The 13,095-nt window shown below is 60.2% G+C and overlaps 3 protein-coding genes across 3 annotated transcripts; 2 read left to right on the top strand and 1 right to left on the bottom strand.

Annotated features, from left to right (window-relative positions):
- Nucleotides 1-95: 95 nt before the first annotated feature.
- Nucleotides 96-1,379, top strand: PSEUBRA_005468 (uncharacterized protein; the record flags this gene model as incomplete). Its single annotated transcript, XM_016438888.1, has 1 exon — nucleotides 96-1,379. The coding sequence occupies one exon, from the start codon at nucleotides 96-98 to the stop codon at nucleotides 1,377-1,379; it is 1,284 nt and encodes a 427-aa protein (XP_016290193.1).
- Nucleotides 1,380-1,501: 122 nt separating this feature from the next.
- Nucleotides 1,502-7,960, bottom strand: PSEUBRA_005467 (Armadillo-like helical; the record flags this gene model as incomplete). The annotated part of the gene is made up of 1 exon (XM_016438875.1): nucleotides 1,502-7,960. One exon carries the CDS (start codon nucleotides 7,958-7,960, stop codon nucleotides 1,502-1,504), a length of 6,459 nt encoding a protein of 2,152 aa, XP_016290192.1.
- Nucleotides 7,961-8,685: 725 nt separating this feature from the next.
- Nucleotides 8,686-13,086, top strand: PSEUBRA_005466 (UCH repeated domain protein; the record flags this gene model as incomplete). The annotated part of the gene is made up of 1 exon (XM_059465599.1): nucleotides 8,686-13,086. One exon carries the CDS (start codon nucleotides 8,686-8,688, stop codon nucleotides 13,084-13,086), a length of 4,401 nt encoding a protein of 1,466 aa, XP_059320378.1.
- Between the last annotated feature and the right edge of the window lie 9 nt (nucleotides 13,087-13,095).

Here is a 13,095-nt window from a genome sequence, read left to right as displayed (position 1 = left end):
GCCAACTCCCGACTTCCGCCCCGACCAAATTTTACCTTTTCTGACGTTTCACTCCTTTCTTCTTCCCTCGCTTCGACCCCACACCGTCCTCAAACATGCCGTCGAAACGCAAGCGCTCCGGACCCGGTTTCAACCGTGACACCGACTCGGGGCCAAAGCGCTCCAAACCTTACCATCAGGTGTACAGGGTCGCCGCCAAGAACATCTCGGGTCCGGGAATTTTCGTTACATGCGTCCAGTCCAAGGAGCGCAAGGCGGCGCTGCAGTTCATTGATCTGTTGAATGAGGTCGCGGATCGATTGTACCCGGGGGTGGTGCCGCAGCCGCAGCCGCAGGAGGGGGAGGCGAAGAAGGATGTCGGCATGACAGAGGAGGAAGATATGGATGCTTTGCGCAACGGGGCGATTGCAGAAGCGAGCGTTCCACCACCAGCAACGGAGACGGAGACCATCGAGGCAGCGGAAGGTTCCACGACAAAGCAGGCGGAAGCCAAGAAGAGCGACGAGGACGACATCGCAGCGCAGATCGCCGCCGAGCTATCCGACATCAAGTCGTCGGAGCGCTCTCGTGGTCCTTCCAACAAGAAGGCTGCAGCGCCGCGGTTCAAGAATGTCGAAACGGACACCGAGTGTTTCCTGTTCATCTCGGTGAGCCCGCCATTCGACCCGTACCTTCTCGTATACACGATCCTGTCCGACGTGGAGCTGTCCGGCGAGCCGCGGTCTCGCTTCGTTCAGCGCCTCACACCCGTCATCGCCACATGCGCCGCGAATCAGACCGACCTCACAACCCTCGCGCGCACCATCCTGCCCTCTTACTTCTCGACCAACCCGGACGAAGGAAAGACCTTCAAGATCGACCCGCGCATCCGATCGCACTCCAAACTCAAACGAGGCGATGTCATCCAGGTCATCGCATCCAACATCCCCACTGCCGAGCCCGAGGTCGAAGGTGGGGAAAGAAGAAGGGTGCACAACGCCAACCTGACCAATCCGGACTATTGGATCGTGGTGGAAGTGGTCAAGAACTCGGCGGCGATCAGTGTCGTAAAGGATTATGAGCGGTTTAAGAAGATGAACCTGCAGATGGTGGCACAGGCGGCGAACGAGAAGCGGGCGGTGGAGGGCGGGGAGGTAGGGGCGGGCGAGGGGAGGATCGCGGCGAGTCTGGCAAAGACCGAGAAGACGACAGCGAAGGAGACTGCACAGGTAGCGCAAGTGACAGAAGGCGAGGAGAAGACCGCACAGGTAGCGCAGGCGACAGAAGGTGAGAAGGATGAGGAGGCAGCGGCGGCGCAAACACAAGCACAGGCAGAAGAAGCGCCAGCGTCAAAGGAGAACGGGGAGGAACAGCAGATGGCCAACTTCCGCCTGTTCTAGACGTTCACAGCACAGCATTGTTTCAAGCTCGATCACAGCATTCGCATGTTCCAGTTGCATGAGTAATCATTGCGTGTCCACCGTGTTGCGTTGAGCACATGTTCGTCCGCGCCTCGAGGTGCTCAGCTGCCGAAAGACTTGAGCGCGATCGAGCTGGCCGCCTGTTTTGCCCCTGCTCCCGCTCCGGCACCACCTGCACCGCCTGCACCCGCAGATCCGGCCGCCGACTGAAGCTGTGCTCGAATCGCGTTCTCCAGCAGCGCTTTCCTCTCCGCGTCCAGCGCGGCAGTCGCCTCCTTAAACGCGGCCGCGTGCTGGCCCGCCAGCGTGATGAGCTGTCTCACCGTAAAGGTGTGCAGCTCGGTCGCGTTCGTGGGCGAAAGCAGCACCAGCAGCGTCGGCAGGATGATGGCCAGTGCTTTGGCGCGGAACTCGCCCTCGTTGGGCAGCACTGAGACGAGACCAGCAAACGTCTTGATGACGTCCTCGACGGCTCCACGCAGTGCCGTCATCGGCGTGCGGCTGTTGCTCGACGCAGCAGAGGCGGTGGCGACGAGCGGTCCTGCACGGCAGACAAACTCGATCAGACCTGGCAGAAGCTGGCCGACGCAGTACAGCAGCGCCGCGTTGCCGCGCGAGGAGGCAAGCACGATGGTGCGAGCACAGTTGACTGCTGTCAAACCGATCTCTTCCACACCCTCGCCCAAGGTTGGTGCACCGGCACCCTTGCCTCCGCTCGTCTGCTCCCACTGCTCTACTCCCTCCTCAAACGTCAGGACCTTCTGCACGATCAGGTAGCATGCATGCTCTGCGACCGCCTGCGACACTTTGACGTTGATCGGGATCGAGGTGAGCACGACGACCACTGCCAGCAGGCTGTTCTTGGTCTTGTTGAGCGCGATGCGACCAGCACGGCTGCGCAGGTCGTCGATGTGCTGAAGCGCTTGCGACAGGAAGCCGTGGATGGCGCGCTGCAGAACATCGCTATTGGGCCTCACCGACTTGGCGGAGCGCTCGCACAGATCCTTGAGCGAGCCGAGGGAAGGTCCTACCAGATCCTGCTCCGACGTCTCGTCCTTGAGCATCTCCGCGTACGTGTAGAAGCCGACGGCGAAGAGGTCCTCCTGCAAAGCCTTTGGGTAGAGACCGACGATGCCGATGTAGGCCGAGTAGGCGACGCGCAGCAGCGCCGTCTTTTCGTCCACCGAGCCACGCGTCATACGCACGTTCTGCAGGACGCAGACAACGACGCGCAGACACTGGCTCAGCTTGGCCTCGTTGGGCAACTTGCCAGCTTCAGCGGCTGCCTGGTCTTCCGAAGAAAGCAGCAGCGCGCCATACGAGGCCGCCATGCCGCCAATCGTTTCGAGCACCGAGATTTGCACTGCAGGAGGCTCGGTCATGACCAAGCGGTACCACAGGTTGCACAGCTCCGAGAACAGAGTGTCCTGCAGAAGCGCGGATCCAGCTACTGGAGGCTTGCTCAAGGCGGTCATGGCGCGCAAAGAGATGCGCATCACCTTGCCTTCATGCACCGATTCGACGCTGCTCGATGATCGCGTAGCCAGCGCCTCGAAAGCAAGTCCGTACAGGACAAAGAAGAAGAGGCAGGGTTCACTGCGAGATGGGGCCCCGCCAGCATTCGCGCCCATGGAGGCAGGAGCCGTCTCTCCGTCCATGGCTGCCAAAGCGCGTGCGTCGTTGTCGTGCAACAGGCCCGTTACGGCCTGAAGGATCGTGTACCACGAGCGTTCGTGATACGGCAGCACCACTTCGCGCGCCAGAGCGGCATATTGCGAATCGAGGCTAGCGTTGATGGAAGGACCTGGTCCACCCGGGGCGCCACCGGCGTCCATCTCGGGATCCGAGCGGATCTTGGCGTACTCACGCAGACATGCAATCCAGTAAGGGACGATGCGAGCGCCGTGGGGCTGGATGACGTCCACCAGGTAGCTCTGTGTCGCGCTGGCCGTCTGCAGTTCGGCCCAGGCAGTGAACACAGCTATCTTGAGCATGGCATTCGCATTCTGCGACAAGTCCTTGACGTCGCCGAGCTGCGTCATGCTGGGTTGCATGCAGCTGTCCAGAGCAGAGACAAGCTGTTTGAGGATTCGACCCATGCGGTCCACTTTCCGGACGACACCGGACGAGACAAAGACAGCGCACACTTGCACGGCAGCCGCCAACACTTCGGGTGTTGAGTCGGCCAAAAAGGCAGGAGTCAAGGCAGCGGCAATCGGTGCCTGGTGTTGCTCGAGGAGCAGCGCCTCTTCAAAGTCGGGATCGCGTGCCAGCTTGAAAGACTCGATGACGTCGCGCAGCACTACCAGACCCTCGAGACGAATCTCGATGTTAGCCGAGGTGCTCGCGCTGAACGCCATACGAATGAGATCGACGACACGGTTGCTCATCAGCAGCCGTCGCTGAGGGGACGCTTGTCCCTTCTCACCCGCTCCGGGAGGCGTGCTAAAGTGCTCGAGCTTGCCGGCCTGACGCACGGTCAAGAACACCTGGTGCAGGCAGCGCAGCGCAAAGAGCTGCGTCCTCCATCGACTGCCCCCTGTTGCGTTGAGCTTGATCACGTTGGTGTCGTTGCCGAGATCGATGGCTGCCGCTTCTTCGTCTTGCAGCATGGTGGCGAGGCTAGGAAGCGCGTCTTTGCCCTTGGCAGGCCCGTCCCCTGCCGCCTGGAGATTGGGCGTGGACAACATGATGCGTTGGCACAGGTCGATCCAGCCACTCGGCGCCAGATCGGCCGTCTTTTGCAACCAGCTAAGAATGACCTCGCGAGCTCCCTCCAGCTTGGGGTCCGCGTCGAGTTGCGCAAAGAATTCCTCGACAAGCTGGTCCCCTCCGACCCGGCTCATGGTGAGAGCCTCGCGCTGTACGAGCTGGTAAAAGGCGGTGATGGCGGCGAGCTTGAGCGTACGTTGCTTGCCATTCAGCTGCTTGCGCAGTTGCTGGATCCATGCCGTCACGTCGACAAATTGGGGCGCAAAGAGACCGAAATGCTGCAGCGCCTTGGTCGACTCGACAACGACGCCCGGATCCGATTCTTGCGAGAACTCGGACAGAAGATAGTGGATGAGGCCACGAACACGGGCCGACTCTTGCAGATCTGGGCCCAAGACGCCAATGAGTGCGTTGACGACGCGGCAGACGGCCTGGTGGGCGGGCAAGTCGGCACGCAAGTTGACCGATCCCGCGCTGCCACCTTCGGCCTCGTGCGTGTCGAGCATGTACAGCTTGACGAGCATGCCCAATGTGGACGCAACATAAGGACTGTAGCTCAAGCTCGCCGAGTCGATGACCACGTGGAGGGCTTCCAGTGCATTGTAGTGGACCGTCGGATGCGGGTCGCTCGACAGGGACATGAGCACGTTGACAATCGTCTTTGTCAATGGTCCCGCAGCGAGGCCGCCCACTTCTTTGTACACAGCTCCAAATGCTAGGGCGCACCCAGCACGTGCATCCGGGTCGCGATTGCCCACAATCTGGTCCACGAGGAACTGCACTTGACTGGACAAGGCCTGCGAGCCTGCTGCCGCCGCCAGCTTTCCGTAGGCTTCGCTAGCAGCAGCTCGCAGTGCAGGGTCCGACTGAAGGAGGGCATCTTGCAGCAGATCTTTGATGGCCGAGCTGAGTCGATCGTTGTTGAAGCCGCTCGGACGTTTGCCGTCGGCACCAGGCGCACCTTGGAGAGCGAGTCGGAGAGCGCCAAGGAGGGCGACAACCACATTGATCTGGATGGCCTGCTTGCGTCCAGGGTTCTTGTCCAGCTTGGTGCTCTTGGTGTGTGCAAGCATCGCCTCGATGGCCGCCACCTGCACGCTTCGCTCTTGGTAGGGGAAGAGGCCAGTGAAGAGCTGGATGGCAGCATCAACGACACCAGTGGCCACAGGTGGAGACAGGAACGCCGACGCTCGCGGTTCTGCGGCGCTGGCCGAGGCGCTCGGTTCTCGCGGGCCAGGGCCAGACGTCGAGCCTCGTGATGTCGAGTAGAGGAAAAGCTCGTCGTGTTCCGCAGCACCCAGCACGGGCCGCCTCTGAAGCGCATCGAGCTGCGTCTCGACGAGATCACGGTTGAGCAGATCAGGACGGGCGATGGCGCTACAGGCGCGCAGGGAGTCGACTGGATCCGAAACAAAGGTCTCGGCGTCTCGCTGTAAGCTCGTGACACCGAATGCATATCCATCTGCCGTCTCCCAGACGCTGGTGAAGTTGCCTGCGCTGGCTGCAATCGCCGCCTGAGCCGAACTGCCAATGTAGCGGTCCGGATCGGCGAAGGTGCGGATGGTGGCCTTGATGAGACCGTCATGCATCGGTTCCATGGCGGGGTCGTTCGCCAAGACGGTCAGACACTGGAACAGTCGTCGACGAAGGAGAAATTCACGATCTAGCAGGGAGAGGGTGCTGCGGTCTGCCTCGGGGTTGTGCTCCTGGAGGAGGTGCGAATTCTGAGCCGCGAACCCGTCGACAAACGCAAGCGTGTTGCTCAGCAGCACAACGATCCTTCGCGACGTATCCAGAGTGACGAGGCTCGGTCCGCTGTGCAGAAGGAAGGCCAGGATGGAGGTGAGCGTGCACTCGCGCACGTGCAGAAGGAAGCCCCATTCGGCATCGGAGCGCGTCGAGGGTCCTGGTGCCGTGTCTTTGGATGTAGGCTTGGGAAGCGAGTTGCGCCAGAGCACGAGCAGCTGTGGAAGGTGAAGGCGCACAAAGTTGGGACCGAGCGTCATGAGGGAACCGACCAGCGTCCAAGCGACTGAGATCTCGACGGTCGAGACGCTGAGATCGTGGTTGCCGCTGTTTTTGAGAAGCTGAATGGCGAGCGAGAGCACTTTGGAGCTGATGGCGAACGAAGTGTACAGAGGGCGCTGCGGGATGACACTGATCAGGGCGCCGAGACCTTTGGCGTGACCGTTGGCGCGCTTCGAGAGCTGCGCAGTGCCGACGGAGCCGCCACCATTGGCCAGTGTGGTGAGGTCGCGGTTGAGCAGCTCGAGCACAGCCGCCAACGTAGGCGAAAGGTGGTTGGGCGAGACTTGACACAGCGTCTTGAGACACCACGCGGCTTGCACCTGCACGGAGTGGCTGGGGTGCGCTAAGCAACGAATCAGCGGGTCGTAGGCGGCATCCAGGACCTGGGGAGGCAGACTGCCGAGCTGCACGAGAAGACCTGAGATCTCGGTGAGAGCAAGCGACAATGTCGTCTTGGAGGGCGGCTGCTGCTCGGGCAGGACGCTGGGCCATTTCCTGAGGTAGCCGACGCAGATTTCCTGGATGGCGAGCACCTGGGCCTGCTCACCGAGCATCCGCTCTCCGACGAGTTTGCGCAGAATGAGGCTGACACCAGTGCGAACGTTGAGCACGTCGGCACGGGTGAGAGAAGAGCCGCGCGAATGGTTGGGCAGATCGTCGATGAGATGTTTGAGGATGGCAGCGTAGTTGCTGTTCACCCATGCGGAGCCTAGCGTCTCGAAGAGCGTCGCATAGACATCCAGAATAGCAGCTCGTGCTTTGCGGTTGGCCGAGCTGCGCAGGAAGGGCAACGAGAGCTGATCGAGCATTCCCACCGGGGTCATCATGGCTCTTGGGGCGCTGGCAGCCGCTGCGGCAGCCGAGGTGACGATGTCGTCGTCGTCCGATTCTTCCTCCGCAGCGCCTTCTTTCTTCTTCTTGGACGTCTTCTTGGACGGGACTGGAGCCGGCGGTGCCTGCTCGATCTGTGTTGATGCTAGCAGACCGCCGAGCATGCGGCTGAGGGCTCGTTTGGTGACAAAGTCGGCCGTCTCGATGGCCTTGAGCGCCGGAGAAACCAGGTTTTCGACCTCGTTGCGCGTCGTGATGAGCTGAGTGTGAAGAGCGATCGCAACGACGCAGTCCGCACATCCCCGCACCACGGCGCCTGCACGATCCGAGAGACCCTGACGGAGCGTCTTGATCAGGTCTTTGCCAACCTGGTCGCCCAAGCTCTTACCAGCGACGTTGAGTGTCTTTTGAAGGGCCAAGAGCGCATGATACCGAAGGATGACGGGATGACTCGCCTGTTTGGCCACCTTCTGTGTGAGAAGGACGATTTCGTTGAAGAGCGACATGATTTGCTGGCCGAGCGAACCAAAGACCTCGCCGAGGATGTAGAGAGCGGCGACGCGCACCTCTCTTTCTGCGGTTTTGCCCTTTGCATCCTCGCCTGCGACGCGAATGAGATTCTGCAAGACGTCGATGAGGGACCGCGAGTCGATGCGACGGAAGAGGATGAGGATGCAGCGAGCGAGAAGACGTCGGGTGGGCCTGCCTGGGCGAGGGATGGCGGTGTTGGGCGTGACTGTAAAGGCATTGTCGTCACCCTTTCCGAAAGCGACGCTTGGGCAGGCGAGTTTGAGGATAGCAGCTTCCAAGTTGGTCTGCGCAGATCGGATGGTGTCGTCGTCTGCCTTGAGGAGCGCCTGCTCTGCCTTTGCGAGCCATTCGAGGACAAAGATTTCGCCCTGATCGGAAGAGGTGGCTGCCTGCAAGCGTGGCTCGTCGAGTTGGAGGGCCTCGCTGTATTGCGCCTGCGACTCGGTAGAGGACGACATGATGGCGGCGTAGCTGACTGAGTCGATAAAACGAGCCACCAGTGCCGTTGGTGTGACTTTATAGGGGAAAGGTCACGCCAAGATCGGAGTGATGACCAATGTCGGGACTGGGTCCGGCTCGTCGCAGCGGCTGAGTCGTGGTCGTCTACGCGAATTTGCCGAGCGGCGTGATAGGGTCGGAAGAGGAGAAGCAACAATGAATCGTCTCGAGGTCCATGTCCTCCTCGTCCTCGTCCTCGTCCTCATCCGATTTTCCTGTGCTGAACCCTGTCCCGCGTTGACGGCGGCTGTTGCTGTGGTGGACCCCGATCAAATCTTCTCAAAAGGCACACACACACGCGTGCACTGGCCTCCACCTCGCCCTGCTGAGCCTTGTTTTTTTACGCTGTCAAGCCAGCAACCGAGGTCAACGAAGCAACGACCTTGGCGTGGGACTTGCTATCCACACACGCAAGCAGCTTGTCACACCCCAACCACGTCCATCGGCCCTTCCTTGGCTGCTTGTCGAGGCTCAGTCACACGCAAATCGGAGCTCTCCGGCCTCAAGCTTCAGCCTCCGAACGCGCACTCGGCTTGACCAGGGCAAAGCGCTGCTCTTCTCCTATCACCAAGCCTAACGAAAGCTCGGAACGCATTCAGCCTAGATCGACTGGCTCTATCTTTGAGGCCATCAGCAAGTCTCTTCACAGGTGGCTGGACGACCGAGCAGCCGTCACGTCGACGTCATGGGGGTGCAGCGAAGCGAGTTCGACTCGAACAGCTTCATCGATAATGTCACTCGTCCCTCCGACTCAGCCATCCAACGTAGTGGCGGCACCAACGCAAATGCGACCTCCGTCGATGAAGTCGAGACCATCGACATCACCATCGATGAGGAAGATCACAAAAAAGTCTTTGGCTCTCAATCCTCCGTTCCCCTCGAACCCACACCTCACATTGCATCGATAGCGTCAGCCACAGCTCCTGCCTCCCCACCACCAGCGTACGATGGCTCGTCTCACGCTCATCCGCACTCTTCAGCCATCACCTCGAATGGGATTGACACGGCACCCACTATCCATCTGCTGGTGCCAAATGCCTTGCACGATTCCGGCCTGCTCTTCAATCCAGAGCTCTCTCTCAGCAGTGTCCGCTTAGAGCGCAACCAACCCACGGCTTCGCATTCCTCCGCCGCATCGGTCGCTACGGATTCAGCAAGCTCCACGCAGACTTTGACAGCAGCCGTCGACTCTGCAGCGATACCTCCTCTTGCGGAAATCGAGGCATGTAAGCCACATCCGGACGCTTTCTTCGTCGCCGAAGCGCTCGAATGGAGGGTCATTCTAGACCAGTCTCAGCTCTATCGCACACCGCCGCCTGCATCCGCTGTACACGACGCCACAGACCTATTCGAGGCTTGCAACCTCGTGCCTGGCTCCGTGTGCATATACCAAACCGAGCCCGTGACCGTCCCCACCGAAGACCAACAGCATCCCGTTCAACTCCTCGAGCGGCGAACGCCAGTCGCTTCCAACAGCTCGGCCCCGGTGCTTCAGGACTTCAACTCGCATCGGTGCTACCTCTCTGGCAAACACATCCTTTCCAGTCCTCCCGATAGTATCGTCACTGTCATCGATCGAGAGGTCCTCGCACGCTTCAAGGAGAATCGCGAAAACGATCCCGCCGTCGGTCTCACGGGCCCCGAGACGTTTGTTCGTGCGCTTCGGATCCTTCTTCGAGTGATCGGGAACTACGTACATGGCGAAAGGCGAGGCGCTCCGACTACCAGCCAATCGCTTGGTCAAAAGCTGGGATGGGATCACCTCACCCGAAAGATCTTTTCCGACCTCGGCTGGAAGGAGGACACCATGCCCGACGGCCGAGATGCCATCACACCGCCAAAAACCGCATCCTCCGAGCCCTTCAGTGCATGCATCGACCTTCGGCGCAACACACGCGCCTGGATCGAATTGAGCGTCTGGCTCGCCTTTCACGTCGAACAGTTGCAACGCAGCCGACCCGCGTCCTCGGTGCTCACCGCTCCCGAAAAGGATCTCGTCACGCGCGTCCTTGTCAGCTCCGCCTCCGGGTCCATTGTCGAAACGATCGGCTCGCGGAAAGACCACATCGATGGAACCTACCGCAAGGATCTCTCGAGAACCACTCTCGAAGCCCTCTTCACCTTGGGCGCCTCCAGCACGACGAACGACCAGCTGGTCAAATTTGCCTATCTCATCAACATGCAGGCCAGCAACGGTCGTCGAGCTCTCGAGCTGTTTGCATGCCTCGATGAGGTGTACACGTCCCAGCGTCGAACCTCGCGCATTCTCGAGGAGCTCCTCACGTATGAGCGCAGCCAAGGCAGGTATTCGCCGCGCGACGTCGACAAAGCGTACGAAAAGCTGCATCTTTCGGTCGCTCATCTTGGCCACGATATCGAACGCGAAAGCATCCCCATCGAAGTGATTGTCGACAACTACAAGGCGCGGGCGCGCGAGGTGCTCATCAACAGCGACGCTTCGGAGCACGCGGCGGTCAAGGATGCACTGAGAGTCATCGCTCTGCATCTGGGCAAAGCCGAAAGACTCATGCTGGCGCTCGACGAGGATGTCGATATGGATATCGAGCAGGCCTCCAAGATGCTCGACGTCAACCCAGACATGGACGACTCGACCGTTCTTGCCATCTTTGACCTCTACGTAGCGGATGCACCCGCTCGACGCGACGCCCTGCGGCATGCTTTACGCGCTGTCGCCGAGCATCGTAAAAGCGAGTATCTGCGTCATTTCCTTCGCACGGGAGAAAAAGATGTGTCGGCAGCAGAGTCTTGGCAGCAATTGCCATCGAACGACCTACCCGCGGGAATCGACAACATTGGCAACACCTGCTACCTCAATTCGGTACTGCAGTACTTTTTCTCGATCACCGAAGTCCGCAACCGCGTCTTGCAGGCCGCAGCTACTCTGACCGAGCCAGCGGACACATATCAGATCGACGAGGACCGCAGGGTAGGTGGCCAGCTCATCACGGCTCGCGAATGGCAACGCAGCAGGAGATTCGTGGCACACCTCGGCGAGCTCTTTCATCATCTCATTCACGACAATGCCTTGTCGGTCCGTCCAGAGAGGGAGCTCGCTTATCTCGCTCTCGTCTCGTCGCGCGCAGAGGAATTGGAAGGCGAATTCAGCTCCGTCGTCGACACGGCAGCAGCTACACCCATTCCCTTGAGCCAGAGCGGCGATCCAGTTGTGTCTGTCGTCTCTTTTGACCCTGCGCCATTCGAGACCGGGACTCAACCTGCTCCATTCGATTCGACAATATCTTCGATCGGCGAATCGATGGACACGACTGCAGACGGCACTAGTCAAGCCGAGTCTGTTCCGGCTCTCGCCTCGGCACCGAACGGTCCACCCCCCTTGCCCCCCCGTCCGACGGCTCGCAGACCGACCCTTACTGAAAGTACGCCCGCAACGCTGCCGCCGCCTGCGAGACGCAACTCGCTCATGCAGTTGGGCGCACAGCAGGATGTCTCGGAGTGCTTGGACAATTGCATGTTTCAGCTCGAGGTTGCTTTGGCTGTCACTAAAGGGGCTGATGGGCCCGACCTTAAGCCAAAGCCATCTGCCGAGCACGACATGGACGTCGATGGCGGCGAAGAGTCCAAGCTCTCGAGCATCGTCGTCAATGGCACTCCTCACGAGGATCTGCTCACCGGTCTCTTCTTGGGCAAGACGTGTCAACGCATCGAAGCAGACACCATCGCTCCTACGAATGTCGGCGACCAGTCAAACAGCAGCGGCTCGCAAGGTGCACCGTCTCGACCAAGTCAACCTCAGAAGCAAACGAGCACGCACATCAAGCATGAAGTTTTCAAGATCCTTCCAATCGACGTCCTGGAGGAGGGCCGCGACATCTACGACGGCCTTGACGGCTTTTTCGACTCGGACACATTTGTTGCCACTTCGGGTGCCGTGCAGCGTCGGTCGGTGACACTGCTCTCTGCACCGCCGCTATTGCAAGTTCAGCTGCAGCGTGTGCAATACGACCGTGCCACCATGCGGGCCTTCAAGTCGCAAGCCCATCTCGAACTGCCCGAGGCAGTCTATATGGACCGCTACATGGACCTCAATGCGGACGACGGTGACGGCGCCGTGCGAATCGCGAAGAGGCTGGACTACCAAGCCAAAAGGAAGCAGATCCAGGAGCTGCGAAGCAAAGTGGCTGCTTGCAAGGACGGCGCCACTTTCCATCTGACACAGACGCTCAGCCAGGCTGCGAACGCGGTGGAGGAGCTTGCAAGGTTGCCTCCTCTGGCTGATGTGGCGGCTCAGCTCGACGAGATTCGCGCTGAAAGTAGCGGTCCAGCCGACACGGCTGACCCGGTATCTTTGTCCCCTCGATCTCAGGCCAAGCAGGCTGCCACGCAGATTCAGGAGGCGAATCATGGCACGGAAACGATGGCTGACGAGCATGCAGCAGCTCGCGACGTCGCTTCTGGTCCTTCTGAGGACGACAACAGCCCACTGCCGCCAGCTCTCTCATCGCTCATCGATCCCGGTCTCTCCAAACTGTTCCGAGACGAATCCAAGCTGCTCCGGGAGCAGGTCAAAGAAGCCGAGAAGCAGATCGAGACGCTCAAAGCCGAGATGGCTTCGATCTGGTCCGACGAGCATCGCTTCTCTTATCGGCTGGTGGCGGCGTTTATGCATCGGGGCGAGGCAAGTCACGGGCACTACTTTCTCAACCTGCGCGGTGGCGGACCGGAGAGCAAGTGGTTCAAGTACAACGACTCGGCAGTCTCGGCGACGTCTCTGGACCAGGTGGTCAAGGATCGGTCGGGTGCAACACCGTATTTGGTGACCTACGTTAGAGAGGATTATGTGGGGTTGATTGACCCGATCTGCCGAAGCATCGAGGCCGCTCAGCCTCAGCAGCAGGAGCAGACCAGTACGGAGGATCAGGAGGCGATCGCAGCGACTGCGCTGGCTGGTTGGGAAGGCGGTGTTGCTCCGGATGCAGAGACGAAGGAGGAAGCTGCCGAGACGCCACGGCCGCAAGTGGTGACGGATGCGTTTCAGGTCACGGCGGGAGAAACGGCGGGCGGCAAGGAAAGCCCCATCAAGCGGGCTCGTACCGACGACTTGTAGGAAGCAAAA

This window comes from Kalmanozyma brasiliensis (assembly GCF_000497045.1).
Source record: "Kalmanozyma brasiliensis GHG001 unplaced genomic scaffold PSEUBRA_SCAF6, whole genome shotgun sequence".
NCBI classification, from domain to species: Eukaryota; Fungi; Basidiomycota; class Ustilaginomycetes; order Ustilaginales; genus Kalmanozyma; species Kalmanozyma brasiliensis.
Note: the sequence above shows the minus strand (reverse complement) of the source record. Positions and strands in the feature narration are given on the sequence as shown.